Source organism: Hippopotamus amphibius, chromosome 11 (assembly GCF_030028045.1).
Source record: "Hippopotamus amphibius kiboko isolate mHipAmp2 chromosome 11, mHipAmp2.hap2, whole genome shotgun sequence".
Lineage (NCBI taxonomy): Eukaryota > Metazoa > Chordata > Mammalia > Artiodactyla > Hippopotamidae > Hippopotamus > Hippopotamus amphibius.
The window spans coordinates 67,226,576-67,253,865 of NC_080196.1; the positions used below are offsets into that span (position 1 = coordinate 67,226,576).

A 27,290-nucleotide genomic window follows, 5' to 3' on the forward strand; every position below is an offset into this window, starting at 1 on the left:
GTCACCTGAAGGCATAGCCCCACCAAGGCCTGGAACCAGTGGTTTCCAGTTGGGTCCAGCATTGGGGTTCCTGAGTCCTAGGATTCTAAAGAGGCTGCTCGGGGTCACTGTAGGACACAAAAAGAACTTTGGACGCTTCTTTGCCTCTGTTTCAGAAGGCAGAGCACAAGCTTTTCATCTTTTTGATGTCAGTATCCTACTTTCGTTTTGTTTGAAAAACTATAAGGGTGTGGGCCTCCCCCGCTGCTTAAAAAAAATTGAAAACCATGGTTTTAAATCAGAGTTGATCTCAATACTAAGAAATTGGTTATTAGGTGCATGTTCATGTAATGTTTGAGTAGGAAATAGTATTTATATAATTCAAGTGAAAAAACTACATATGATTAAATCAGATATTACATTTCAAAGGACTGTGATGTAGCCTTAATCTGGCAACAGTTTTCAGATCCTCTTTTAAATATCAGTATTTTGCAAAAATATTTGTCTTTTGGTACCAAAAAAAAAAAAAATCACTCCTGAGGAAGCGAATTGTATGCTGTTAAGCTTATGATAAAAGTCCTCAGACTTAAATGGCCTTGAACTCTTGTGTTTGGGGATATTGGGGATGTGTGTTATTTATGTCTATCCCTAATGTAGGGCTCCTCCTCTTGTGTAAGGTAAGCACTAAACCCAGCTTTGTTGAGTTGAGTTTGAACAGATACATATTTTGTTACAAATTATTAAATAAATGTTTGGGGTTTTTTCCTCATACACGTTGTAAAGCTGTTGAAGTGGATTCCAGTACACATTTTGGCAGCACATTCAGTTTTGCAGTTGTTTTACGCTATTTCCCAGATCGGATTCAGATAATAAATAAATCTTCTCATATTTTATGATTGATTTTCTTCACATTTGTATATAAAATATGGCCCAATTTACATAATACTACTTTTAAAAAATGTACTGGGCAAAATAAATTATTTTTCTTACTTGGGTGATGAGTATGTATGTTGAATGCTAATGGAGGAAAAAGTGTACTTGATTAATTGCAAAGGCTGTGGGGTGGCATGGAGGTTGGTTCTCAAGATGTATGTTAGTACGCATGCTGCATACCCCCGCAGTGTGCAATGTGTGGTGTACTAACAGATAACTCAGGGTCAGAAAAGTTCAGTATTTTTGTCCTTTCTCTTGTGGTCTATATCAGACATTGGATTTTAAATTTTAGGGTTTGTTTTCATCCCATTTTCTAGGAAAGAGGTATATCCTACATGGGTAGTTCCTATTTACAGATTTTAGTAGACTGTAAACTCCAGTGAATCAGTAGGTAATAGTTTTGAAAGAGGAGTTTGGAGCCAGCTAATTCGGGGATCTAAAAACTGGCTTATTTTATTTAGGAACTGTTTATGGTGCTGTTGCTTTTATTTCAGTTACACACAAACCCTTCTCAAAATATAGTCTCTAGTTCTGAGCTATGCCCCTCAAGATATTAGAGGGACTTTGGAGATGGTTCAGAGGTGACCTATACTTGCCATACTTAATTAAATAATCTTCCCCCCACCCCACCCCCACTACTTGTGTACATTCTAATAATGCCCCCTTCTAATCTTGGAACTGAGTTGAGAGAGAAGGAAAGAAGAAATAACTAGATTTATGTGAAACATCCGCAACCAACTTGATCCTTAATATTTGAGGATCTTTTTCTTTTTAAAAAAAAAATACCAACTAACTTCATTGAAGGCCAGTTAATTGGAATTAATCTTCTAAAACTAGTGATTTCAATGATTCCTAGGTATTTTGAACACCGCAGGTCCCGGTGGAAGATGCAGCACTGGTCAGATGCCTTGCAGAGGCAAGATTATTTCTAAAGAGGAGGTTGAAAGAGGAGGAAGGTGATGCTTTTCAGGTCATTAAAGTGAAGTGTTTATCTGTCACGTTGCCTATGTTCTATTCAGGGTTCAGGTGGAGGCCTGAACTAAGGCTTAAAGAACCAGGTAGTTGCTCGATGCAGTTATCTGCTTGGAGGCCTGCAGTTCTGTTTCTAGTCCAAGGTTCATCAAAGATGGGTATTAGCCACCTGTTTCAGAGCTACGTGGGGTGTTTGGTAAAAATGAAAATTCTCAAACTCAGTCCTAGACATTCTGATTCTACTGGTGCATTTTTTATCAAATGCCTCCTGTTTAAGAAGCTCCTGAAGGCACTGGAATGGGGAGGGGGACTGGAGGGGGGAGGGACCTGCAACACTGCAGGAGGATGAAGGCTTAGCAGCTTCTTTGTCCCAGCCATGGCAGACAGCTAATGCACCCTTCAAGTAGGCAAGTCTGAAGCCGTGTCATTTGGGGACACCGTAGCGGATGGTGTGCTTGAAGTTTGAAAGTAGGACAGAATCTTGGTGGGGAAAATTTATGTCGTCAACATTTTTCTTGCAAATCTCTTCATGGTGAGTGTAGGAGAAAATGAGGATAGAAGAAAAATAGGTGCATAAATTCAGTGAGATTAGTGGTTTTAAAGTGGGAGCACACTGAATGTGGATAATTTTTCTTGAACAAGAGGTGGTGAGGTGAGATTCATGAAGATGACTATTGTTTTTCCGAAGATGATGACCAGATGTTCTTTACCTCCAGTGGAGATGTGTCAGCAGGCTCCAGCAGCAAATCAGGGCACACGTGAGAAAGAAATGACCACGGAAAGCTGAGGTCTTCTTTTTCTAGACAGTGAGTTGTAAACTATGGACAGCGTCATCTCACAGCCACAGGAAGGGACGTGCCAAATGAATTTTTAGATGCTATTCAGCTTTATTTTAATAAAACCTTAGGCATATTCAGAATCTTTGATAACTGTTTCATTAAAATATGGACATGTATTTGTTATAGAAATGACAATTTAGCTTCTTTGAACTTGCCATGACACGGTTCATTTTGTTCTCCTGTAAAACGCTGTTCCCATATAAGATTAAGGAAAAAACAAATTTTTAAATGTTTTATTGAAGAAGTTACTGTGTTAAGGGCCATGACTGCCTTTGTTTTTTCTTATGTATTCAACTGACTATTCAGCCTAATCGTATTTAGTTAATATGGGCTGTCTTTAATATGGACTCTGCAGCTTTTTAATAGCTTCTTTCCTTAAACATGTATAATTTGCCTTAACTGCTTTTATAGCCCATTTACATCGTAGGCAGCCAACTTGTGGCCAAATTCACAACCAAGAAGGCAAGCTCGACCCTGATTTTGCCAGAAGTTATCACACCTGATACACTTCAGATAAGGTCAGTGGTAGGGATCTGTATTCGCCATCTAACTCCTTTCTCTCCTTTTATTTTTCATAACAAGTTTCCCATCCTGAGAGTAAACTTAGGGGTTCCCGAACTGCTTTGGGAGTTTACAGATTTGGGAATTCTGTGAATTTGCCAGCAGTTGATGTTGAGGCCCGTCAGCAAGTCCTGAGTCAGTAGGGAGGGCTCAGTACCAACAGTGGCCACTGTGGGGGTTACGGAAGGGACTCTTAGGTGTGGGTTCCCGTTGTTCTGGCAGCCTTGTGGTCCTGAGGCTCATAAGTCAAGAGGCACCTTATGGAGCAAACCAGAGGAGAATGGGGCCCAGAGTGGGGCTGGCAGAGGCACCAGAGCCTCTGTAGTTCCTACCATTGACCAAATGTGAAACAGCATAGACCTGAAAGTCTCAGCCTCATAACAGCCGTTGTCTCTTTTTCCACTATCTCATCATCATTAAGGGAAAATTAGTGGTGGAGTTTTTAGTTTAGACACTTTCAATTTTGTGAAACCATCTTTTGTTCTCTTTTAAAATAAAATTATTTTAATAATTTAAAATTTTCTCTTATGTATGATCCTGGTAATGTAGAATACACAGGTAAATGTTACTATTTTCTATCGAGTATATCTAATGTCATGTCCTGATTTTATAAGTAGGATTAAATCCTAAACTTATGCATTCTCAATTATTTGCATTTATTCATTCATTAGTAAAATTTATTTGGTATTGTTGAAGTTTCAATAAATCCCAATTTTTCTGTTTAATCAGTTTATTAGGCTGTATTTAAAAATCCAGAATATAGAATGACACATGGATATTGTTATTAGATATATTTTTGACTCTTATGTTCTTTGAAAATCTAATGATTTTGAAATTTATTATTTTTGTAGCATGTTTTTTATTGAACTATAGTTGATTTATAATACTGTGTTAGTTTCAGGTCAGGTGTGCAGCAGAGTGATTCAAGTATACAGCAAAGTGTGTGTGCGTGTGTATATGTATATACATATGTTCTTTTTCAGATTCTTTTCCATTATGGGTTATTATAAGATATCAAATATAGTTTTCTGTGCTATATAGTAAATCCTTGCTGCTTATCTATTTTATATAGACTAGTGTGAATCTCTTAGTCCCATACTCCTAATTTATCCTTGTCTCCCGCACTTTCCCCTTTGGTAACTGTAAGTCTCTTTTCTATGTCTGTGAGTCTGTTTCTACTTTATGTATAGATTCACTTGTATTATTTTTTAGATTCCACATACAAGTGATTTCATATAATATCTGCCTTTCTGTGTCTGACTTACTTCACTTAGTATGATTATCTCTAGGTCCATCCATTGTTACTGCAAATGGCAATATTTCATTCTTTTTTATGGCTGATATTCCGCTGTATATGTATCTACCACATCTTTACCCATTCATCTGTTGATGGTTGCTTCCATGTCTTGGCTATTGTAAGTAGTGTTGCTATGAACATTGGGGTGCATGTATCTTTTTTAATTAGTTTTCTTCTTTTCTGAATACATGCTCAGGAGTGGGATCACTGGATCATATGGTAACTCTATTTTTAGTTTTTTAAGGCAGTGGCCCCCAACCTTTTTGGCATCAGGGGCAGGTTTCGTGGAAGACAATTTTTCCATGGATGGGGTGGGGGTTGGTTCAGGTCATAATGCGAGCAGTGGGGAGCAGTGGGGGGCGGCAGATAAAGCTTCACTCCCTTGCCCCTCGCTCACCTCCTGCTGTGTGGCCCACTTCCTAACAGGTACTGGCCCATGTCGCGGCCCAGGGATTGGAGACCCCTGTTTTAAGGAAGCTTACTGTTCTCCATATTGGCTGCACCAATTTACATTCCCACTAACAGTGTAGGAGGGTTCCCTTTTCTCCACACCCTCTCCAGCATTTATTATTTGTAGACTTTTTGATGATGGCCGTTCTGACCAGTGTGAGGTGATACCTCCTTGCAGTTTTGATTTGCATTTCTCTAATAATTACCAATGTTGAGCATCTTGTTATGTGTCTGTTGGCCATCTGTATGTCTTCTTGGGAGAAATGCTTATTTAGGTCTTCTGATTTTGGAGTTTGTAATCTGTAGAAAACTTGGTGGTTTTAATTTCAGTTTTTATTAGAAAATTCACTATTGTAATAATAGTTATAGTAATAGCTTAGAAATTGCTAAGAAAAGTAATGTTTAGAAAATACATTTTAGCTTTTTCAAGGGCAAAATCTGAATTATAATTGGATCATTTAGCTTGTATGACAAAGTTTGGATCCAGGAAATAGAGGATTTGAGTGATGATTGATAATTATTCACTTATTCTCATGTTATATTAACACACCTTACAAATGGTGTCTTTTAGTCTTGATTTTGAGAGTCTCAGTAGTTTTTTTTCTTAGTAGAAGAAAGATTGATCTGCTGAGAAACCATTTTAACTCCCATAAATGTAGTTTTTTCTTATTACATAAGAAACAAATTTCTTTGGTTTATTTCAAGGGTAAATTTTTCTGATGTCCATGCTTGCTTACATTATCTTTTTTGTTGTTTAACATTTTAACAAAATTTTATTATCAGTTTTAAACTGAACATTAGCCTGTCACTGAAATAAACATGCAGTGTATCAAAAATATAATTGTGCATTTCAATTAAATGAAAAATATTATATTAACATAATCATCAAACTTTATTTATATTCCATGATATATCTGTTATAGTTCTCAAAAATATCTCTAGGCCAGATAAGCAATGTTAGATACTAGATACTCAAGTGGAATCTCTTTTGAATTCAATTTAAAACCTGTAAACTTATTATTTATGATCTACTTTAAAACCTTGAAATTAGTCTTGACGCACCCCTCTCCCTCACTTCTTATAGCCAATCCATGAATAAATCCTGTTAATTTACCTCTTAAATGTTTCAAAAGTCTATGTACGTCTCTTCTTGTCCTCCACCCTCGCCTCTCTTCAAGCTACCATTACCTCTTGTCTTGATGTTGCATTAATTTTCTAACCGGTTGCCTGAGTCCTCTTTTGGTTTTCTCCAGTCTGCTTTACACTGCTCTCCATAATAGTGTTTGCCATCAACAAAGCTGATTTTATCACTCCTTTAAAATCTTTTCATGGCCGAGGGGCAGCTGAGCCCGTGCACCACAACTACTCTGCAACTACTGAAGCCCACGCCCCTGGAGCCTGTGCTCTGCAACTAGAGGGGCCACCGCACTGAGAAGCCCATGCAGCAGTGAAGACCCAACACAGCCAATAAATAAATAAATAAATTTATGTTAAAAAAATTGTAAAAAAAAATTAATAAAATCTTTCCGTGACTTCCATGGGTTTCATAGGATAAAGACCACAGTCCCTAGACCGGCCCTCAGAGCCATTTGCACGTCTCAGGTTCACAAGAGCACAGATGGCACAGAGGCAGGGGCCTTGTCTGGTTTTGCTCGGTGTTGGATCTCTGGTGAGAAAATTCATGAGTAAGAGGATTTCAAGGGTCAGTTTTTATCTTTTACCTATAGGGCTTGCTTTCTGCTGTAAACATGTGTGACTGTTTTGTTTTCAAGGTGGCCGTTCTCATTCCTTTCCGTAATCGCCATGAACATCTTCCGATTTTTTTCTTGCATCTGATTCCAATGCTCCAAAAACAGCGGCTCGAATTTGCCTTTTACGTCATTGAACAGGTGAGAATAGTTTTCAAAATGGGAACTAGGTATACTAGAACTTAATAAACTTTTAGATAGTGTGTGATTAAAAATGCTTAGTTTAAGGTTAATCCTGGGTTTTATGTTTGGGTAAAATTCCCTTTTGGATTGAGCCTGTTAACTGTGTATACCATGTTTGTTAACCCATTTATCAGTTGATGTGCTCCTGTCATTTTTAATCATCTCATGTCTTACCTATTAACGTGAAATATATAGAGAGAATTATTCTTTATATTATCAGCTAATTTTTTCCTCTGTAAGTATTTTTACCTTACTATTCCATATGTACAGTTTCTTTCAATCTTATTTAAACCCTTTGGAGATATTTTCTATACTTCCATGTTTTTCTGCTGTCATCACCTAGTTTTGTACTGAAGGCGTCATCTTGGATTTCTTCCTTGGCCTTTCCCCCACCCCACTTCCCAAACACTAGGGTCCTTCTTGAATTTCGTCACTGATTTCTATACAGTATTTTTAAAATGGTGCATTTTGTTCATGTTTCGAGTGCATTGTAATTTGGATACTTTGGTTTTGACATCAATGACCTCATTTTATCCTGATCATTCCTTCTTTTTAAATCTGACTAAAAATGTTTTTCCTTCTTTTTTTTTTATTTTTTATTTTTTTATTTTTTATTTTTTTGGGGGTACACCAAGTTCAATCATCTGTTTTTATACACATATCCCCATATTCCCTCCCTTCCTTGACTCCCCCCCCTCGAGTCCCCCCACCCTCCCTGCCCCAGTCCTCTAAGGCATCTTCCATCCTCGAGTTGGACTCCCTTTATTATACAACAACTTCCCACTGACTATTTTACAGTTGGTAGTATATATATGTCTGTGCTACTCTCTCGCTTCATCTCAGTTTCCCCTTCACCCCCCGCCCCCTCCCGTACCTCAAGTTCTCCAGTCCATTCTCTGTATCTGCATCCTTATTCTTGTCACTGAGTTCATCAGTACCATTTTTAGATTCTGTATATGTGAGTTAGCATACAATATTTGTCCTTCTCTTTCTGGCTTACTTCACTCTGTATGACAGATTGTAGTTCTATCCACCTCATTACATATAGCTCCATCTCATCCCTTTTTATAGCTGAGTAATATTCCATTGTATATATATGCCACATCTTCTGTATCCATTCATTTGTTGATGGGCATTTAGGTTGCTTCCATGTCCTGGCTATTGTAAAGAGTGCTGCAATAAACATTATGGTACAAGTTTCTTTTGGGATTATGGTTTTCTTTGGGTATATGCCCAGGAGTGGGATTACTGGATCATATGGTAGTTCTATTTGTAGTTTTTTAAGGAACCTCCAAACTGTTTTCCATAGTAGCTGTACCAACTTACAGTCCCACCAACAGTGCAGGAGAGTTCCCTGTTTCCTTCTTAATCAGACAGAAAGTGACCTAGCTCATAAGATGCTTCTGGGGTTTTTTTGTTTGTTTTTGAAATATTAGAAAATATTCAAATTCTGTTTCTAAGATTGTTAAATTTAGTGTATTTTCCCAGCTCCTGTGTGGCTGATTCTACATCTTTTTTTTTTCTCTCACTCTTAGCTTTTTTGCCTTTATTTTTCTCTCTGGAAATACTTGATATTTAATATAGCTTATACTTCTCTCTGTGTAAATCACCCTTTTAAGGTCTGTTTCCTGTTCATATAATGATGTATATAGTGCATATGTGCTTTTTATGCAACCAACTATATTATGAAAACTTTTTTAACCTGATAGTAAATAAAAAATTGTAGTTACTTTCATGATAGCCATAGTTAAAAACTTCTAGATCCGTTTTACCAACTGCTAGTTTCCTTTTTTGAAACTTCAGTCTTCATAATGTGTTGTGGGGTGAGATATCTGCCACTGTGTTTTTAAAGGCATTTTCTCCTGAGGGTCTGACACCATTGAATTATTTTGTGTATGTGATGAAGAAATCTGGAAAGCAACTAAGGTCCATATTTTATAAACCTCTTAAGTCGAATCTCAGCCTTGATCAACATTAATTCAGGCCTGTATATTTGATAGTGTGTGATTCTGAGCTAGTAACATCTTAACCATGTATGAAACAGAAGAGTCATTTTCCTGCTGGACTGGTGGCCAGAAGGGCTAAGCCATTGACGAGCTGCTCAGAACTCTCAGTTAAATAGGAAACACGGTACACGTTTCCCTCTTTTCCTTTCCCGACTCCTTAAATGAGTGAAAGAAAAAACTTTTAATGTTATTAAACTATAAGGACAAAGAGATGGAAGTAGTTGAGCGATTTCAATCCATCTCTGGGAGTCAGGAGGCAGGTGGAGCACTGGTATCTCCCTTAGCAGAGCAGAGGGGCTTCGGACCCAGGAGCCGTCGAGGAGGGTGGGGACAAGAATTGAGTCCATGTGCTGGACAAACCCCTGCACATCTCAGCACTTGAACGATGAAGTGCAGCACCGGGCTAAGCTAAGGAATTGTTTACAAGTTTGATAGCAGAACAGTCAGATCCCTGGTTTCTTCTCTTTGCTTGTGCTGCCAGATACGTGTTCTGTGGTATCTTGTAGAAAATGAAAAGTTTCCCCTCAGAGATACCCGCAGGGGCCCTGCCGGTGCTGACACAGCTGAGCTGTGGGGCCAAGCAGAGGCTTGAGTAGGGTTGCCTGCTGACCCCCCGCGCCCTCGGTCCTTTTCCTCGTCCAGCTGCGTGAAGCCAGCAGTTGGGTGTGAATCCCCCCTCCAGCTGAGGCAGGGCGGGAGCGGCACCTCCGCTCGAGAAGTAGAGTAGCTCCAGGGAGACGATGCCTGCTGTAATCTTGGGAAGTCTCCAGAGGAAGGGGCCGGTTCCTCACTCTGTCCCCTCCATGAAGCCCGCTTTCATCCATGCAACAAAGGGGAGACAGCAGGGGACAGACCAGGTAAGGCCTCTCGTTCTTGTGAGGAGAGAAGAAGTGATGGGTGGCGGAGAACGTTCGGGAGGAGATCAGAGTCGGGAGAGAAGCAGACGATGAAGGACCCGGCGGGCCGGCAGACTTAGGTTATCCTGCATGAGCTCAGACAATGCCGGGGGTTTCAAGTAGGGGAAGGATATGATCCAAGGATCTTTAAAAAACATGACTGTGAGTTCAGCTGCGGTGGTAAAGGCGGCTACCAGCGTGAACCCAGAGCTGAGGTTCTTGGTCTTCCACAATGGGTGAGCCACAGCAAGTAAGCGCCCTCCCACCCCCTCCAATGCCGTACATCAAGGAGGATACAGATGAAAATATTCAGGAAGGCCTCGCTCCCAAGCCTCCACCTCCGATAAAGGACAGTTACATGATGTTTGGCAACCATTTCCAGTGTGATGATCTTATCATCCGCCCTTTAGAAAGTCAGGGTATTGAACGGCTTCATCCTATGCAGTTTGATCACAAGAAAGAACTGAGAAAACTCAATATGTCTATCCTTATTAATTTCTTAGACCTCTTAGATATCTTGATAAGGAGCCCCGGGAGTATAAAACGAGAAGAGAAGCTAGAAGATCTTAAGCTGCTTTTTGTACATGTGCATCATCTCATAAATGAATACCGACCCCACCAAGCAAGAGAGACCTTGAGAGTCATGATGGAGGTGCAGAAACGTCAGTGCCTTGAGACAGCCGAGAGGTTTCAGAAGCATCTGGAACGAGTCGTTGAGATGATTCAGAATTGCTTGGCTTCTTTGCCTGATGATTTGCCCCATTCGGAAGCAGGGATGAAAGTAAAAACTGAACCAATGGACGCCAATGATAGCAGTAATTATGCTGGACAGGATGAACAACAAAGAGAAAATTCAGGTCATAGGAGAGATCAGATTATAGAGAAAGATGCTGCCTTGTGTGTCCTAACTGATGAAATGAATGAAACACCATGAAGGATGTTTCTTTTTCTTCTTTTTCCCCAGTAAATAGCATATATATTAGTTAATTTACTTTTAGAGAATCTCAAAAGAGATATAACCAGAAGTCTTGCAAGCAGCAACTGTCGAACTTTCTCAATTGAGACGTCACAGGCAGTAATTTCACTTTATGGCAAGCATAGGTAAATGAGTGTGCCTACATTAGGAGTAATCACCTTAAAAAGCAGAGTGTTTACAGCTATTGTGTGGAACATCCCTATTTTTGAAGTTGCAGTAAACTTTGAAGATACCTCTAATAGCAGGTTTTCATCCCTGAAAAGTAGATTTGTCATTTGCTTTAAGAATGATAGATAATAAAGGACATCAGACTTTTTAAAAAAAAAAAAACATGACTGTGCAGAGAGCAGACTGAGTGGAGCTTCTGCAGCCGTCCAGGTAGGAGAAGCTGCTGCTTCAGGCTACTGTGATGTTGGAGGAGGAGGTGAGCAGTGGCTGGGTTTGGGCTACGTTGGGTTTAAAAGTGAAATTGTTTACTGTTGAATTGGATGTACGTTGTGAGCGACAGAGAATGGTCAACCACGTTGCAGGGTTTTTGTCTTGAACAAGAGTGTTGCCACTTTCTGAGCTATGGACACACAGAGCGCTGGAGAGGAGGAGTGGCGCTTCTGTTTTTGTTTCAGTTTGGTTTAGGGATTTGCTCCCGCATGTGCGTGTGTGTGTGTTGTGTGTGCTTGAGTCAAGAGTGCTGTGCCACAACCTCACATACGTACGTGGAGGTTCCCCTCAGCTCTTTAGTGTCTTCCTCTCAACCATGAATGGGCAGCAAAGGGTTTCCACAAGAGGAGACAAAACCCATCCAACAAAGGGGATTATAGGAAAGAGAGACAATGGAGGGAACAGAACACTTTTTTAAAAAAAGTAAAGAAATGAACAGTAGCACAAATTCGTAATCACTATCCACAGAGAGTAAAGATATTGAATCTGTGAAATGGAAACAGGACACCATAAAGAAAGAACGATTAGAATAAGGAAGTTATCATAAAAGAAAACGTGATAAGTAAAACAAAACCTTCAACAGAATGGCTGGAAGATAAACTTCAGAAGGTAACTCTTAAACTAGAACCAAAGCAGGAGAAATTAAGGTTAGTCAGAGGGTACCAGTGCATCACAGGGGTACCCACCTCCAAGATGGTCCCAAGGATCCTTGCCTCCTTGTGTGGTCTCCTGCCACGATGAATAAGGGCTGACTTGTGTGAGCAGCCACGCTGCGGAGTGACAGTGTGATTTCTGAAGCTGGGTCATAAAGGACATGGCTGCTTCTGCTTTGGTCTGTTGGATCGCTTGCTCTTGGGGAGGCCGGCTGCCGTGTCATGCAGACACTCAGGCGGTCCAGTGGAGGGGAACTGATGTGCCAGTGTCGTCTTGCTGGCTGTGTGACCGAGCCGTCTTGGAGGCGGATCTGCCAGCCCAGGCCCAGACCTCACAGAGCAGTGATGAGGGCTCTTTGCCGTGCTGTCAGGATTTCCTATCACAGGTGCGTTGAGCATAATAAATGATTGTGGTTTTATTAGCCACTAGTTTTGCTGTGATTTGTTACACATCAGGAGATAATGAGTACACTTTCTAACCAGAGTTCTGAAAAAATATAGCAGAAAAATAAATGGGGGCAGGATGGGCTAAAATGACCAAAGAAGTAGTATAAGAATATTTCCCAGAAGCAAACACATGTCTTTGGATTAACGGGTCCACATGTACACATGAATAAAATATAGAGCTTTAAAGCATGTTATCTTGAAATTTAAAATGCAATTAGGGAAGGTATCAGAAAGGTTCTGTAGGAAAAATTACCAGAATCGTATGAACCTTCTCAGCAATGCTGTTACCTTGAAGATTGTGGAGCCACATGCCTTTAAAACACTAGGGGAGGGACTTAGCTGGTAGCACAGTGGTCAAGAATCCGCCTGCCAATGCAGGGGACACGAGTTCAGTCCCTGGGCCGGGAAGATCCCACATGCCATGGCGCTGCTAAGCCCGTGCACCACAGCTACTGAGCCTGCGCTCTAGAGCCCGTGAGCCACAGCTACTGAAGCCCGCACGCCTAGAGCCCGAGCTCTGCAGCAAGAGGAGCCACCACAATGAGAAGCCTGCCCACGGCAACAAAGAGTAGCCCCCGCTTGCCACAACTAGAGAAAGCCGTCCTGCAGCAACGAAGAGCCAAAGCGGCCAATAAATAAATAAATAAAATTTAAAAACAAAACCAAAAAAAAAAACACTAAGGGAAAGAAATTTCTACCTAGAATTTTTTAGCCAGTCAGAATGTCAGTCAAATGTGAGGTAGATCGATGGCATTTTCAGTCAGTCATTGGTTAAAAATATATATATATATGTGTATGTGTGTGTAGTGTCTATGTGTGCATCTGTATGTACACACACGTTATTTTCCCCATGGATCCTGACATAGGAAGCTGCTATAAAGGATGTTCCTTCTCAAGAGAGCCAAGTAAAGGGCACAGATGATGTAGGGAGTGCAGAGGAGCCCAGGATGATCACTGCATGTGGTCAGACCAGTCCAGACTGGCGCAATATGCAAGGGCAGTGGGAGCTGGAGTTGGGCTTGGGGGGTGGAGGAGGAATTAATAGATGGTTTGATGTGTTTGAATGATTGCATCAGTTATTGATAAATATAGGGCATGCCTGCTGGGGCTTTTGTACAAAGGAATAATAATTATATAGAAAAGTAAGAAAACAGAAGACAGTTATTAATCCCAGTTTGAGAAAGAAAACAATCATAATTCATTCAACACTCATATTTATACAGTCATAATAATGTAAACACCATTGATTTAACACAAACTTCTGAGATAACTCTTTTGGGAGAGTGGATGGAGGGGCAGTGAGTGTGGGGGTATAAATCCTCAGGGACCATGATGAGAAATCAGTGGCGTCTAGAAAGTTAATGAAGCAAGGGGATATCAGAACTTGCACTGCCTTGAAATACGGAGATAAGCACCAGAGTAAACTACTAGAGGTGGGTAAATGTATTGCTTTTGAAAGACGAAGGTGGGTTAGGCATAGAACTTCTTATTTTCATTGTAAGCCGTTAAGTATTACGTCCACATTTAATAAAAACGATTTTTTAAAATCTTAAAGGCAAGTCATTTGTTCAAACGGATGTTGATGTACCGGTAATAACATTATAATTTAACTGCCTTTCCTTTTTATTCTCTCCATTTCATTGGCGAGGAAAAGCTGTAAAAGGCAAAGTGATTATTATTATTTACTTCAAGTTAGTGTAGGGACCCAGGACTAAAAATCGGTAATTTTTCACTTTTGAGGAAACACTGTGGTGATGACTGCACTGTGTATCTCATTTGCTTCCGTCATAATCTTTTTTTGTTTTATGTTTTGGAAATGATTTTGAGAAATACTGCAAAGGCATAGGTAATTGCTCTTTAATTTTCTTTAGCTATGGAATGAAACCTTTTATTGCCAATGCACCTTAATATAATTTCCCTCGTAAGTAAAGGGAGGTGATTATAAGATGGGAAGTTGGGTTCTGTGTAATAAGTTCCCACTTTTTTTTGTGCCTTAAAAATACTCTTGGTCTTTATCATAAACAAGAATAATAAAAATAGAAACTGTTGCCTGGGCACTTTATTTTCCCTAGTAATAAAGGAAAATGGTTGTAATAAAGGAAGTTGGATTTTGTGTAATAAGTTCCAATTTTTTTGTCTCTAGAAATGCCTTTGTCTCTGTTATAAGCATTAGTAATACAAAGTTTGCCCTCCCTGGCCTTGTTCTGTAAGAGAAGGGTTACTGCTCCATGAGTCACTTTGTTTCCTGCTTCTTTGAGTCTTGACAGCATATGGAAAGCTTTGCCAAAAAATATAACTTATATTATTTTCAATGGCTTTATTTCTTCCTGGTCATAAATAATCTGTATCCTGATGTATTTGAAGTAAAACAGAAACATGAATTATATCATCATATGAATGTGATGATTTACCAGTGGACCCGATGATAGTGTTTTCTTGTGTGTTACCAAAATATAAAAAAATGTAATAATTTAACAGTATATTTGAAAATCCTGAAGCATGTTTATTATTTTATCTGTTTGATTTGGATTTATTTATTAGTATTTGACCATGATTCAACAAGTTAGAAAGGTATAGAAAAAAGTCATGGCAAAGCCTCAGTACATTTCTGTTTTTCTCTCTGTGAAGACTGGCACACAGCCTTTTAACCGAGCAATGCTCTTCAATGTGGGCTTCAAAGAGGCCATGAAAGACAGTGTCTGGGACTGTGTAATCTTCCACGATGTGGATCATCTGCCTGAAAATGACCGGAACTATTACGGATGTGGAGAAATGCCACGTCATTTTGCAGCCAAGCTGGATAAATACATGTATATGTAAGTAATGTACAATCTTCCTGATTGAGCAACACACTTGCAAAATCATATCATTAAAATGGTAGCAGCCTTGTGTGCCTGGATCTGAGAGGGCTTAAGAGCCTAGAGAGTATCTTTAACTCCAGCCTGTCCTCGCAGGGAGCTGGGATGTAGAGTCGCTTGCCATCCAGCCAGGAGTTTCCTCACACACAGGTTTCAGTGTGGGGTGGTGGGGAAGAGAGCCTGGTTTCTACAGTCAGGTGAATGTGGACCTAACTTCTGATTTTCACACTTAGCAGTTAGAGAGCTTGGACTCGCATCTCTGAATGGGGCTCTGCGAGATCCCAGGTGCCGGTAACACAGCACAGGTTGGCTCCCCTCGCCTGGTGATGTTCTAGTTCAGGGATGGCCCTCTCTTCTGCAGTATATTTGCTTCTTCCTAGGCTGTGGATTCTTGACCTGCTTTTAGTAATAAACATTTTTTTCTCTGACTGGAGATACCTTGAAATGATAACATCATTAGAGCCATGACAGTCACTTAAATTGACATTAAAGCATTCAGGTCTAATTTGGGAAAGAGATCACAGTTTCAATTGACTCATGGAAGTGGAGAGGAGAGAAAATGACCTGGAGCAGGGAAGGTGTTGCCTTCATCGCTGTTTTGCCTGCTGCCTGACCTGTAGAGTTAGAGAAGCAGAAAGTTTCAATGGTGGGACCAGGTGAATCAGCACTGAGACAGGAAAACAGTGTCATCATTAGAAAATCTTCTCCTTGTTACTCTGGTATCTGAAATCCAAGTCTGGCATGACCTTGGGAAGATCATCCAGGTTCAGGATCTGATTCTTAGAACTTCTGGAAACTCAATTTTGGTCAGCCCGCTAGAGTCAAATTCAGCATAATTGATTTTTACTAAAAGATGATCATAAGTGTCACATAAACTAAGAATTATAAATTAATTTCTTTGAAAATATTAATTTCTAATGAATAAAATATTCATATCTACCTGGACTAATCCCAGAGTACATAGGGTATCTGGGGAGTTGGAGCAGAAATTAGAGAGAGTGGCAGCAGAGCAGGGAACGGGTGGGGCAGTGCGTGGGATGAAGTGTGAGGATGGGATGAAGTGTGAGGATGGGATGAAGTGTGAGGATGGGATGAAGTGTGAGGATGGGATGAAGTGTGATGACGGTCCCTGTCTCACAGTGGTGCCCACGCCCTGAAGGCTGGTGACCAGAAAGCTCAGGTCCCCAGATCAGTGTCTCTCTCCCTTTGGACAGTGTCAGGTAAACACTACTAGATTTTTTTGCTTGTCAAGCTTCTGTTTTCTGTTCTTTAGTTTTATCTCTTACACCTTCATTTTATCTAATCTTTTTCTGTTCTGGATGTACAGTTGATTTTTTTCTGCTTTTAAGCAGAACAATAAATGTAATTAGCATGCGTGCCAATTTATACATCAGTGAACACACACCCACACACACACACACATCCATATTTCCCTATCTACTGATTTCAGGTTTCTCCCAAACCAGTAGCCTAGGCAGGAATAATCCCACTGGTGTGGAAAACACAATGGCGCCATGAGCGCATATTGGCCCTACGGACCCCAACCAGTATCATAACTAGAATCTAACTTCCCCAGTGCAAGCCTTGTGAGGTGTCCTGGGACACCGTGGGAGACTTTGGGGTCAGTATTGCTGTTACTGTCTTGGGGTACCTTTGGCCCAGGGTGCGGCCAAGATTGCTTGGTCCTGCAGCCCTAGAGTTCTCTGTGGGAGCTGCTTCTCCCATCTTCTGTGGCCACACAGGGTCCCAGTTGGCAAACAGCACTTCTTCCCCGCTGGGAGTGAGTCCAGAGTCCTTCCAACAACAAAAGTGAAATCTGCCCCCTCTCTCCCTCTGAGGCAGCATTGCTTTAGTCCCAGGCAGACTTCCCACAGCGTGGTTTTCAGATGCTGCGCGTGGCCGTTTTCTCTGCTGCTTCTGCGCGTTGCCCTGGCCTTTTCAGGGGCTCTGGCCCCAGCTCCCCAGTAGCGCATTTGGGGCCCCAGGAGTTTATTCAGGACTACAAGTCTAGGGATGGTGCCTCAACATCGGAAAACGTGTCTGTATCTAAATAAACAACTTCGTTTGACAAATTCCTTGGAGGATGAGTTAGAGAAAGGTAAGGAAAATAAAATCCAGATTTAAAAACAGTCATTTCTCAGAGAAAGGCAACTAATGTATGATCTCACTTATATGTGGAACCTTAAAAACAAAAACAAAAACCTGAACTTGTAGATAAAGAGAACAGATTGTGGTCGCCAGAGGCAGGGGTTGGGGGTGGGTGAAATGGGTGAAGGGGATCAACAGGTACAAAATTGTAGTTATAAGACAAGAATATGGGTGATATGGGGATATATGTATAAATACAGCTGATTCACTTTGTTGCACAGCAGAAACTAACACAACATTGTAAAGCAATTATACTCCAATAAAGATCTGAAAAAAAAAAATGACAAGTCCTGGAGATGTGATGTGTAACACGGTGACTCTAGTTAACAAATGCTGTATCGTATACTTGAGAGCTGCTAAGAGAGTAGATCTTAAAAGCTCTCATCACAAGAAAAAGATAGCTATGCATGGTGATGGATGTTAACTGGACATATGGTGGTAATCATTTTGCAATATATACATGTCATGTTGTACACCTTAAACTAATACAGTGTCAGTTACATCTCAGAAAATTGTCATTCTTCTAAATATTAGTGCATTAAAAATAAATATATTCGTAAATATCCATGAATATTTTGGGAGTGTAGTCTAAACGGAGGAGATCATTACAGGAATAGGCAGCTAGTTTTTTCCAAATTAAATGCTAAGCTTGTTTTTACTAATTTATATTTGTCCTAGTCTATATAATAAAATAATGTATTTAATAAATTAAGATCAATTGATTTAGGAAATCAGTTCAGTAACATCTAACATTGCTTTTAGTAGCTATTGATATACATTTAATCAGGCTTACTTTTGGTGTGAAAGTGGACCATTTTTGAACACTAGGTTTTGAGTCTTATAAAGTAACAGTGCTAATACTAAATTTAAGTTACTGCAAGTGTTTATATAACACAATTAGATGCAGTTGTCTCAGTAGAATATAAAGATGTTTTGTTTCTTGGCGTACTTTATATTTCCCAGAGTATGATTTAATCAACATAATTGTTTATATGGAAATAGCATATTTTGCAAAGCAGATAAGAGACTGAAAACTCAATTTCATATGGCAAACTGTTTTGATTTCATTTTTAGAATGCTATATTCTGCTTTCTTTTTTAGTCTTCCTTATAAAGAGTTCTTTGGTGGTGTAAGTGGACTGACGGCGGAGCAGTTCAGAAAGATCAATGGTTTTCCTAATGCCTTCTGGGGATGGGGAGGAGAAGACGATGACCTTTGGAATAGGTATGTTGAGGTACAAATTGCTTCATAATGGAATTTATATAAATTTCCTTTCTATTAAGTAAACTGTATTTTTCTGTTCCAGGAAAGGATTCTTTGGGATGGAAAATTTTTGAGGTTCCTAAATCCTGTGTTGTGTTTCTCCCTTTTCTATTGAGAGGACCCTTTTGAAATTGCTGACAGCACATACATTAAGAGCGTTCTTTTGTGTTTTAAATTGAACTCATATGTCAGATTTTATTTCTTAATGTGTTTTCACTTCTGTATGCTGTGTTGTAGGGTTCACTTTGCTGGATATAATGTGACGAGACCAGAGGGGGACCTGGGAAAGTACAAGTCTATTCCTCATCACCATCGAGGTGAAGTCCAGTTCTTAGGACGGTAAGCTTGATATCTTTAGGTATCAAGGTTTCACAACTATTTATGATAGATTTTTAAAAAATGCATTACACTCCCCACGTAAAACTTCTGAAGGGAATTTTCTGTCAATATCGTTTTTCTTTATAAAAGTAGAGCATTTTGTGCTTGTTTTGGAGAGGTATACATATATGTATACCTGCATATATACACACACATATATATATATTCATGTTATATTAAAGAGCCAAGTTAAGTATGTATATAAAAATGTTTCCTTAACATAAAGCATATGCATTTTATTTCTTAAAGATAACTAAGTTGTAAGAGTGCAAAACAATTTTTTTCAGGTAGTTTTTTAGGACTAGTAAAGATGCTAATTTAAAATAATGGTCTAGACAGATTTTTAATGATGTATAAGAACCAAAAAATTGTAAAGAACTTTAAAAGCGCTTTAATGATAAGAATGACCTTGAGCAGATTCCTCATCAATTTTTCTTTTCAACATGTTTCTGTTACTTTTAATTTTTTTCTCTAATGCTGTAGGTATAAGTTACTAAGATACTCAAAAGAGCGCCAGTACATCGATGGGTTGAACAATTTAGTATATACGCCAAAAATACTGGTTGATAGGTTGTATACAAATATATCTGTAAACCTCATGCCAGAGTTAGCTCCAATCGAAGACTATTAAAAGAAGTAGCTCTCATGGCAAGATAGACCACAGTGCTGGATTGGAAACTTGGAGTGCACCCTTAATGGAGGTCTATGAATGGATGTGTCACAGTGCCCTGGGTGGTAAGAAGAAGAGTCTGCATTCTCAGTGTTTACTTGTGGGATTGTATGCAGTCAGTCTTGCAACCCACCCATCCTCTACCCTGAGACACACCCCATGGTGAGCACTGCAGAGATGACATGCTGTTGCTTAAGTCTGGCGGTCAAGAGAGCTCCCTACAAAGAGAAAATTTTTATATTAAAATCTATAATTTAATTCAAGAGAATGCTTTATTTCCATTTAAACATATTTTGTACATATGTGATGTAAATTAATGTGTTCAAATTGTTGAAGAATAAGATGTGTTGCAGTTTTGCATGTAATGGGTTATGCCTTTATGGGACTTTTATAAACATTTTTTATTTGCATGGAATAAAACAATGTAAATTTATGTCACTAAACAAAGGTTAACCTTGTGTGAATGAAGACTGTCAGTAGTTGACAGCCAACTAATACAGTACACTGTTAAACTAGTTTTGAGCTTTAGACTTTCAGCTTTTTGTGTGGAAGAAGTCACAGCTTCCTTAGGGTTTTAAAGGGTAAGGAGAAAGGACTTAGCTTTTCTTCCTACCAGGATTATCTATTTTTTTTTCCTTGCTTGCAATCTCATCAGATTTTGCTGAATCACAACCATATTGTTTATGCATATTGCATGAGTATTATTACCAAGAAAATCTTAAAAGTTGTGATGTGACATGATATAAAGGACCTCTTTATGTTAAATGTCTCTCATGTACCTCTGGTGTAAGTGTCAGGGATTTTGTGCCTCAAAAAATGTTCTCAAGGTTGCGTGTGGTTGTACACTGTATTTTTTTAATTCATAGTGAATAGCACTTTTATTATTTCCAGTTCAGAAGAGCCAAAAAAAACTTCATTTAAAAAAAGCAAAACAATTTTTTTAAAAGATTGAGTTATGGAAAACCCAGTAGTACTTAAAACATACAGATGAATTATACTATTAGATAAGAAATTAAATGTTCTATTTTTATGAAGATAAATGCTTAGTAGATAAAAGCAAATTCTAAGTTTAATTATCAAACTCCATAGAATTTCAGGTTTGGAATGGATCCTTTTTAATGTCGGCCAGTTTCATTCAAGGTACATGTATTTTTTTTCACTTTCAAGATATTACATCTCTGGTGTTGATTAAAATTTCCTCACTAAAAGCATAAATTAATAGAATTATATTAAAATATGTTATGAGTTCTTTAAATGCATTGGTGTTATTAAGACACTTCTCTAAAAACAGGTCTCTCTACCTGACATCAAGTATATTACTTAATCTTGAATTTGGATGGCATTTTCATAGCAAAACCAAATCATATCCTTACTTTGAAAACTATCAGTTATGGTTAACCAAAGATTCTTTAAAACATCTTAAGATATTTTCACAAATTTAAAACAAAAAGTTACATATCTATAAAGTGAATCTTCAACAACAGTGAGGAACAATAGAAGTGGATTATTCACCTAACACAGAACTCTCTCAGGTGGTAAGTTTAATTCTGAAGTTGTCATTTTCTTTGGCAAATGTTGGTAACAAATGACCACAAACCAAATCATAAGATGACTGAAATTCTTATACTTTGAGAAAACTGATAGCTCTCTATTATGATGCCAAACAGAATTGTTCCACGTTTATTTCTTAGAAATATTTCCAAAATATTTGTTTTTCATTTTTTTTGCTGGTACTCAGAATAATGAAAAATCAGCCTTTCCAAAAAGTAAGATATTTGTTCTTAAATTATGTATCTGTTCATTTTGTGTCTTGTGGCCAACGTAGTTTTTTAATTTGATGAAAGAAAGTAGATTGGGAAAGTTAGCATTTGTTGATCACTAACAAGATAGTAGGGGCATAGGAGCATAATTAACCCAACAATACTTAAATATTTTAGTTGTGGGGGAAATTAGGGCTATTTCTGAGTCTTATTAGGAAAACATATTTTTCTCTTTAATATGGAGCTGCCCACATTTTGGAATCTTCTCATTTTGATACACATTTTTATAGTTTCAAGAAAACGCCATTCTACTAGTGTTTGTTTTATTTTCTTGGATTAAGTCTAGAAATAATTTTTGTTTTAGGAGTAGGCCGTGAATATACTTGCTTTTTTCAGTTTTGAATACGGTGTGTCATCCTGTGAAAGCCATCTCATTAGTTCTCTTTTTTCTCTTTTGTTTTTTGTTTTTGTTTTGCTTTTTAAGTGCAGACCTCAAATTGATTTTTGCCTATAAATAGTAACTTTTATATGTTTGCATATAAGTGACAGAGCTTTGCCCAGTTATCTTCATTGTATGAAAATAACCCTATTCCATAAAAATTAACAAATACATTGCAAATGCAGACTATCTTTATAGTTTGGTCGATTGATTAGTGAACGTGTATTGATTACCTAGTCTATCAGGTGCAATGCTAGGTATGTGTACAGAAAATATATTATTTCATTTCTAAATAAATCAAGTCAAGCAAGTTGAAACCTTTCTAAAATTATGAAAACATCCTCTGATAACTTATGTGTTGTATTTCTTAGTCTCAAAGTCAAGAAACATAATGTGGACATAGTTATGAGCTCCCTGTGGCACTACTGGGAAAGTTACATAGTGCCTTTCAACTAGAGAAAGTAGTAATGATTAATGGGCCTGTTTATAGAAAAGAAAAGGAAAAAGTACACATTTGCTGTAACATTATGTCTCATTCACAGTTAAGTCTTTGCCAAAACTGGGGTTTAATGAATATATTTTAAGTCTAAATATAAATTTCTGTTTGTATTTTGTGAAAAGGTATTCAGTAAGTAAACCTTATTTGCAATATTACATTAATTCAAAATTGTGTATTAAAACTTGATTATTCTCCTTTCCCAGCAAAGATATTGATATCCATTTTAAAACAAAATGGAAGAATATCCAATACAATATTCTCCTTCTTTTGGAGCCTCTGTACAAGTGAAAGCAGATTTTGTGTCATTTTATGTGGCCTTTGCCTATCTCTGTTATATTTCATTGTATACTTTTCAGACAAATACTGGTACTCTAGAGTCCTTATCTTGTATTTGCAGATATGCCGGTGAGAGGACTAAAATGGTCATAGTGTTTACCAGAAAAAGGAAGTGTACTTAAGAGTATTTTATTTATTAAGATCTGAAAGGCTTCTATATAAATGCACTGAAATAAATGCTAGTAATTTCTTGTACTCTCATTTTTTTTTTTTTGCTTCTCATGGAAATGTTTGTACTTTTTTATCATTGTCTTTTATGAAATATAATGTTCTAAAGACCTTGTGTGAGGATGTAATTATTTTCTCTCAGGAACTTTTTTTGGGTTACTTGGGGTCTTGTGCTTGTGTTTGTGAATTTCAGGTGAATTGTTGGTGAATACCTTGGGTTGCACTAGGATTACACCATAAGCATAAGGTGATCACAGATGCCTTTGCAACAGTGTCTACTTAAGTACATTTAGAGATCACCTCATAGCTTGGGCCTCAAAAGAGACACAGTGATATTTAAATATTTTTCATCAATACAGTTAGTAATCCGCTGTACCAAAATGAATATTTAAGAAATCACTTTCAGCATAACTTTTTTCTCTCTGCACAACGTGCGTAAACTAAGCTGGTGTGTTGTGGGCGATTCCCTTCTTGTTTCAGGAGTCTTCAGGTATCAGGAGTCTGAAGATCTTTAAGGCAAACAGTCAAATCTCACAAATACCTCGGGACTAGATTTGCATTTGGGACTAGATTGTGAGATCATGACCTTTATCAGCTTGGATTATTTGTGTAGTGAGCTCTCAGTATTATTGTTTTTTATGCACGGTATGAGCTACCAGGATATTGTCACTATATATCACAAATAAAGCCAATCATTAAATCATAGTCACCTCGTCATTCACATCGCACAGAGCCATAAAATGGAGTTCACTTCATCTGCCCCAGCTTCCTACGTATGGTATTCATGTGTCCTCTGATGAGTCATGCCAACTTAAGTTACGGTGTTCGTGTGTCCTCTGATGAGTCATGCCAACTTAAGTTAATGGCTTAATACTCTTTTTGTTGCCTTTATTTTTTTCTTCCAGTTTTATGGAAATATAATTGACGTACAGCACTGAGTTTAAGGTATACAGCATAATGACATGATTACCACCGTGAGTTTAGTTGAACACCCGTCATCTCCTATACATGCAAAAGAAAAGAAAAAAATGTTTTCTTGTACCTTACATTTAAGGCTGTGGAGATATCCTGGACCAAAATTGTTTTATTTAGAAAAGGCGGTTCTTAAGGTGCATATATTCTATTGCTCTCGATTTAAGTGACTTCAGAAAAGATAGTGCTGTATCACTCAAAGTTATACTACAGTGAAAGGAAAAATACATGGGTTGAAAAATAAAACTTGTATTTTTCTCAGCACATTCCCACAACATATTTTGGTGGGCCTGAATTCCATTGCTAATTTAATCCTTCCAGCTCCATCAGTTGAAGTCTGTGCTCCAGAGGATCTCTGAGATTACCTACCCTCAAGGAGTTTATGGTCCTCTGTGTGTAAAAGTGAGACTGGAAACACCTGACAACCCACCTCCTAGCAAATGTGGTGCTCTGTTGTGCCCTCTGCAAACTCGGTTTTATATTTCACTCATGCAATATTAGAGAGCCAACAGAGCATGTTTTAGGAGCAGCTTTTCTCCAGGAGCAGAACATTTCTCAAAGGAAACGCTACACTTCAGAAGGATAGTTGAGATCAGTGTGCTTCTGCAGCGGACCTCGAGGAGTTGCGATTAATTCTTAGTAGAACTGTGTAGGTGGTAGTAAGCAAAGACTCTGGGCTTGGAGTGATCTGAGTTTGAATTTACAGGTCCCGTATTATTAGCTGTGAAATTTTAGCAACATTTAAACCTCTGTGGTCCTCAATTTCTTGGTCTCTCAATGGGGTTAACAGGAACTAACCGAGGATCATCCAGAGGATTAGAAATGATTAGAGAAACATTCTAATAGAACACTTAGCACAGTGCTGGACTCTGTGAGTGTAAACTTGGCTTATATTAAGCCAGTTTTCAGCTTTAGAGTGACAAGTTTTTCTTTCATGCGAATTGTCTTGGATTGTATTTTAAGAGTGATACCACACTTTAATTCTATGAGGAAATGAAGTCAGTGATTACCCTATGTAAACAGTTGGTAAACTGACAGAGTGCACAGTTATAATTTGGCAGTAACAGTCATGAGAAGAAATGTATGGCAAATGGGAATCAGGCTCTGTTGGCAATTGTAGGTAGATGACGTGGAAAGCACCTGTTACAATACTGAGCTCATGGAAGGGATTCAGTAGTTCTCTCTGTTAAACTGAAGAAGTTCAGTGTCTACCTGGGCCTGAACTCCTGCTGTGTCTTTCCTACGTTTTGGGTTTGGCCTTTTCACTTATTCTCTTCTCAATTTCTCAGAAGACCCTTCCTCTGCCTTCCATTCTTCCTCCCCTTTCTTCTCTCGGACTGGTAACTCACTTTCTAGGACGCTTTCTAGCTCTGTCCAGTAGAATGTTCTGTGATGATGGAAATGGTCTCTGATGTGCTGTCTAATGTAGCCTCATGTGGCGATTCAGCACTTGAAATGTGGCTGATGTGATTTTTAATTTTGGAACTGGATTTTTAATTTTGTTCAGTTTAAAATAATTTAGATAGCCATGTACGCAGGTGATCCCCCTCATCCCCCCAGGTACATGGAGGAGACGCCTAAGCTGTATCTCAAGCTCAGAGTTCTTCGCTCCTTACCCACAGAATCAACTTATTGGTTATCTCTACCTGCTTGTTCACAGGAGCTTAAACCTCAGCAGGCCTTAGATGAATTTATCTTATCCCCCTTCAAAACCTAGTTTTCCTCCTGTCTTTTCCGCTTAGTAACTCAAGGACCAATCTGTGGGTCACCCTCCAACTTTCTCTTCTGTTCTTAACTCCACCTCTTAAGTCTCCCTCCAATCCATGTGGTCCTTTGTTTCCACAATAACCTCCCTGACCCCCTCTAGTCTTGTCTTACTTCAAAGATGTGTCATCATCTTTGAATTCATCTTCCATATTACCACAGAGACTGTCTTTTGAAATACTGCCTTAAAATCTTTTAGTGGTTCCCGTTGCCTACAGGTTGAGGTCCAAGTATTTCTGCTTCTCGTCCCAGGTCCTTACTGATCTGACTTCTGCCTGCTGCTCCAGGACCAGCACTCACCTCGCTCCTCTTGCAGCCTCTTCACTCTCTAGCTGCCTGTGGACGACTGCCGGTGGCCTTCATCGTGGCCCTTTGACTTTGCCGCCATCTTTCCCACCCTCCACTGCAGGATCTACCATAGATCCATGGGAGCCTTCTCTAGCCAACCCAAGTAAAACTTACCACTCACTCCCTTGCATTCCTGCCCTGCAGAACACAAACTCTATTTAAGTATGTCTTACACTATTATATTTATTTGTTGACAGATGTTTTCTTTTTCTCCCAAAGATTTATCTCTGACAACAGCAGTCTGTGTCACTCATTTCTGTACTCCCAGCATCTAGCTCAGGGCTCAAAAAATGAAAGATTCTGTCAGAGGAGCGCCGTTTCCCATCTAACAGGGCAGAACCCGCCACGGCATTTCTAAGTTACTGTTTCATTAATACATCATACACGTTATACCCTCCTATTGAACTATGTTAAGTAGGTTCAGTGCCTTAGTTATGACTACCAAAGGCCATTGTCAAAATGTGTTTTGGTCTACCTACAAATATACCTGAATAGAGAGACAGACTCATCTTCTTACCCAATATATTTGTAAATTTAAAAATATTTACTAAGCTTTAAAAAAATTAATATGGGTTAGTTTATAACACAAAACAAAAAACAAAACAAAACCCAGAATAAAAGAGTTCACTGCCAAGATAATTTTTGTTAAAAAATCAAACGTTGAAAGTGACAGTCACCCTTCCTGAAAAGTAAATGTTGTCACAAGGCACAAATACGGTGATGAAAGAGTTTGAGAGCAGATGCTGAAAACACGCACTTGATTTATCAAGGAGAAGGTGTTAATTTACCTCTGGGACATCATTTCCATCTGGGGTAGTTTTTAAAGTGTATTTAGTTAATTTCCAAGGATTCAGGTTCTTTTACACAGTCCTCCCTTCCCTTCTTCCCTTCCTTCACCTGCTCTTCCTTCTCCTTTCTTCTTCCACCACCACTGTTAGAATCAGGAAACATCGTGGTGGCTGTTAGTTTCCCTGGAGTCTTTTTTTTTTTTAATTAGCTTTGGCTGTGTTGGGTCTTTGTTGCTGCATGCGGGCTTTCTCTAGTTGTGGCAAGCGGGGGCTGCTCTTTGTTGCACTGCACGGGCTTCTCAGTGCGTTGGCTTTTCTTGCTGCCGAGCACGGGCTCTAGGCGCATGGGCTTCAGTAGTTGCGGTGTATGGGCTCAGTAGTTGTGACGCATGGTCTTAGTTGTTCCTCAGCATGTGGGATCTTCCTGGACCAGGGAGCAAACCCATGTTCCCTGCATTGGGAGGTGGATTCTTAACCACTGCTCCACCAGGGGAGTCCTTCCCTGGAGTCTTAATGAAATC

The 27,290-nt window shown here is 38.9% G+C and overlaps 2 protein-coding genes across 8 annotated transcripts in view; both read left to right on the top strand.

The window, feature by feature from the left end:
* The window catches only part of B4GALT6 (beta-1,4-galactosyltransferase 6), a 66,275-nt gene extending 43,330 nt beyond the window's left edge, over positions 1 to 22,945 (top strand). For 2 of the 7 annotated variants that reach the window (XM_057700381.1, XM_057700382.1), the window contains exons 5-9: positions 6,804 to 6,920; positions 15,007 to 15,194; positions 18,486 to 18,608; positions 18,885 to 18,986; positions 19,509 to 22,945. In XM_057700381.1, coding sequence (XP_057556364.1) covers positions 6,804 to 6,920; positions 15,007 to 15,194; positions 18,486 to 18,608; positions 18,885 to 18,986; positions 19,509 to 19,656 — 678 coding nt within the window. In that variant the 3' untranslated portion in view covers positions 19,657 to 22,945. Of the gene's footprint in view, positions 1 to 1,776; positions 2,691 to 3,150; positions 3,242 to 6,581; positions 6,701 to 6,803; positions 6,921 to 15,006; positions 15,195 to 18,485; positions 18,619 to 18,884; positions 18,987 to 19,508 lie in introns of those variants that run through there. The other 5 variants (XM_057700384.1, XM_057700383.1, XM_057700385.1 and 2 more) reach the window with 5 other exon arrangements.
* On the top strand, positions 10,097 to 10,798 carry LOC130831915 (mediator of RNA polymerase II transcription subunit 7-like). The gene has a single exon (XM_057700388.1). It carries the CDS (start codon positions 10,097 to 10,099, stop codon positions 10,796 to 10,798), a length of 702 nt encoding a protein of 233 aa, XP_057556371.1.
* Positions 22,946 to 27,290: the final 4,345 nt, after the last annotated feature.

What these genes read in the sequence shown, in the direction of transcription:
- LOC130831915 (XM_057700388.1), top strand. Translation starts at nt 10,097, where the DNA reads ATGGGTGAGCCACAGCAAGTAAGCGCCCTCCCACCCCCTCCAATGCCG.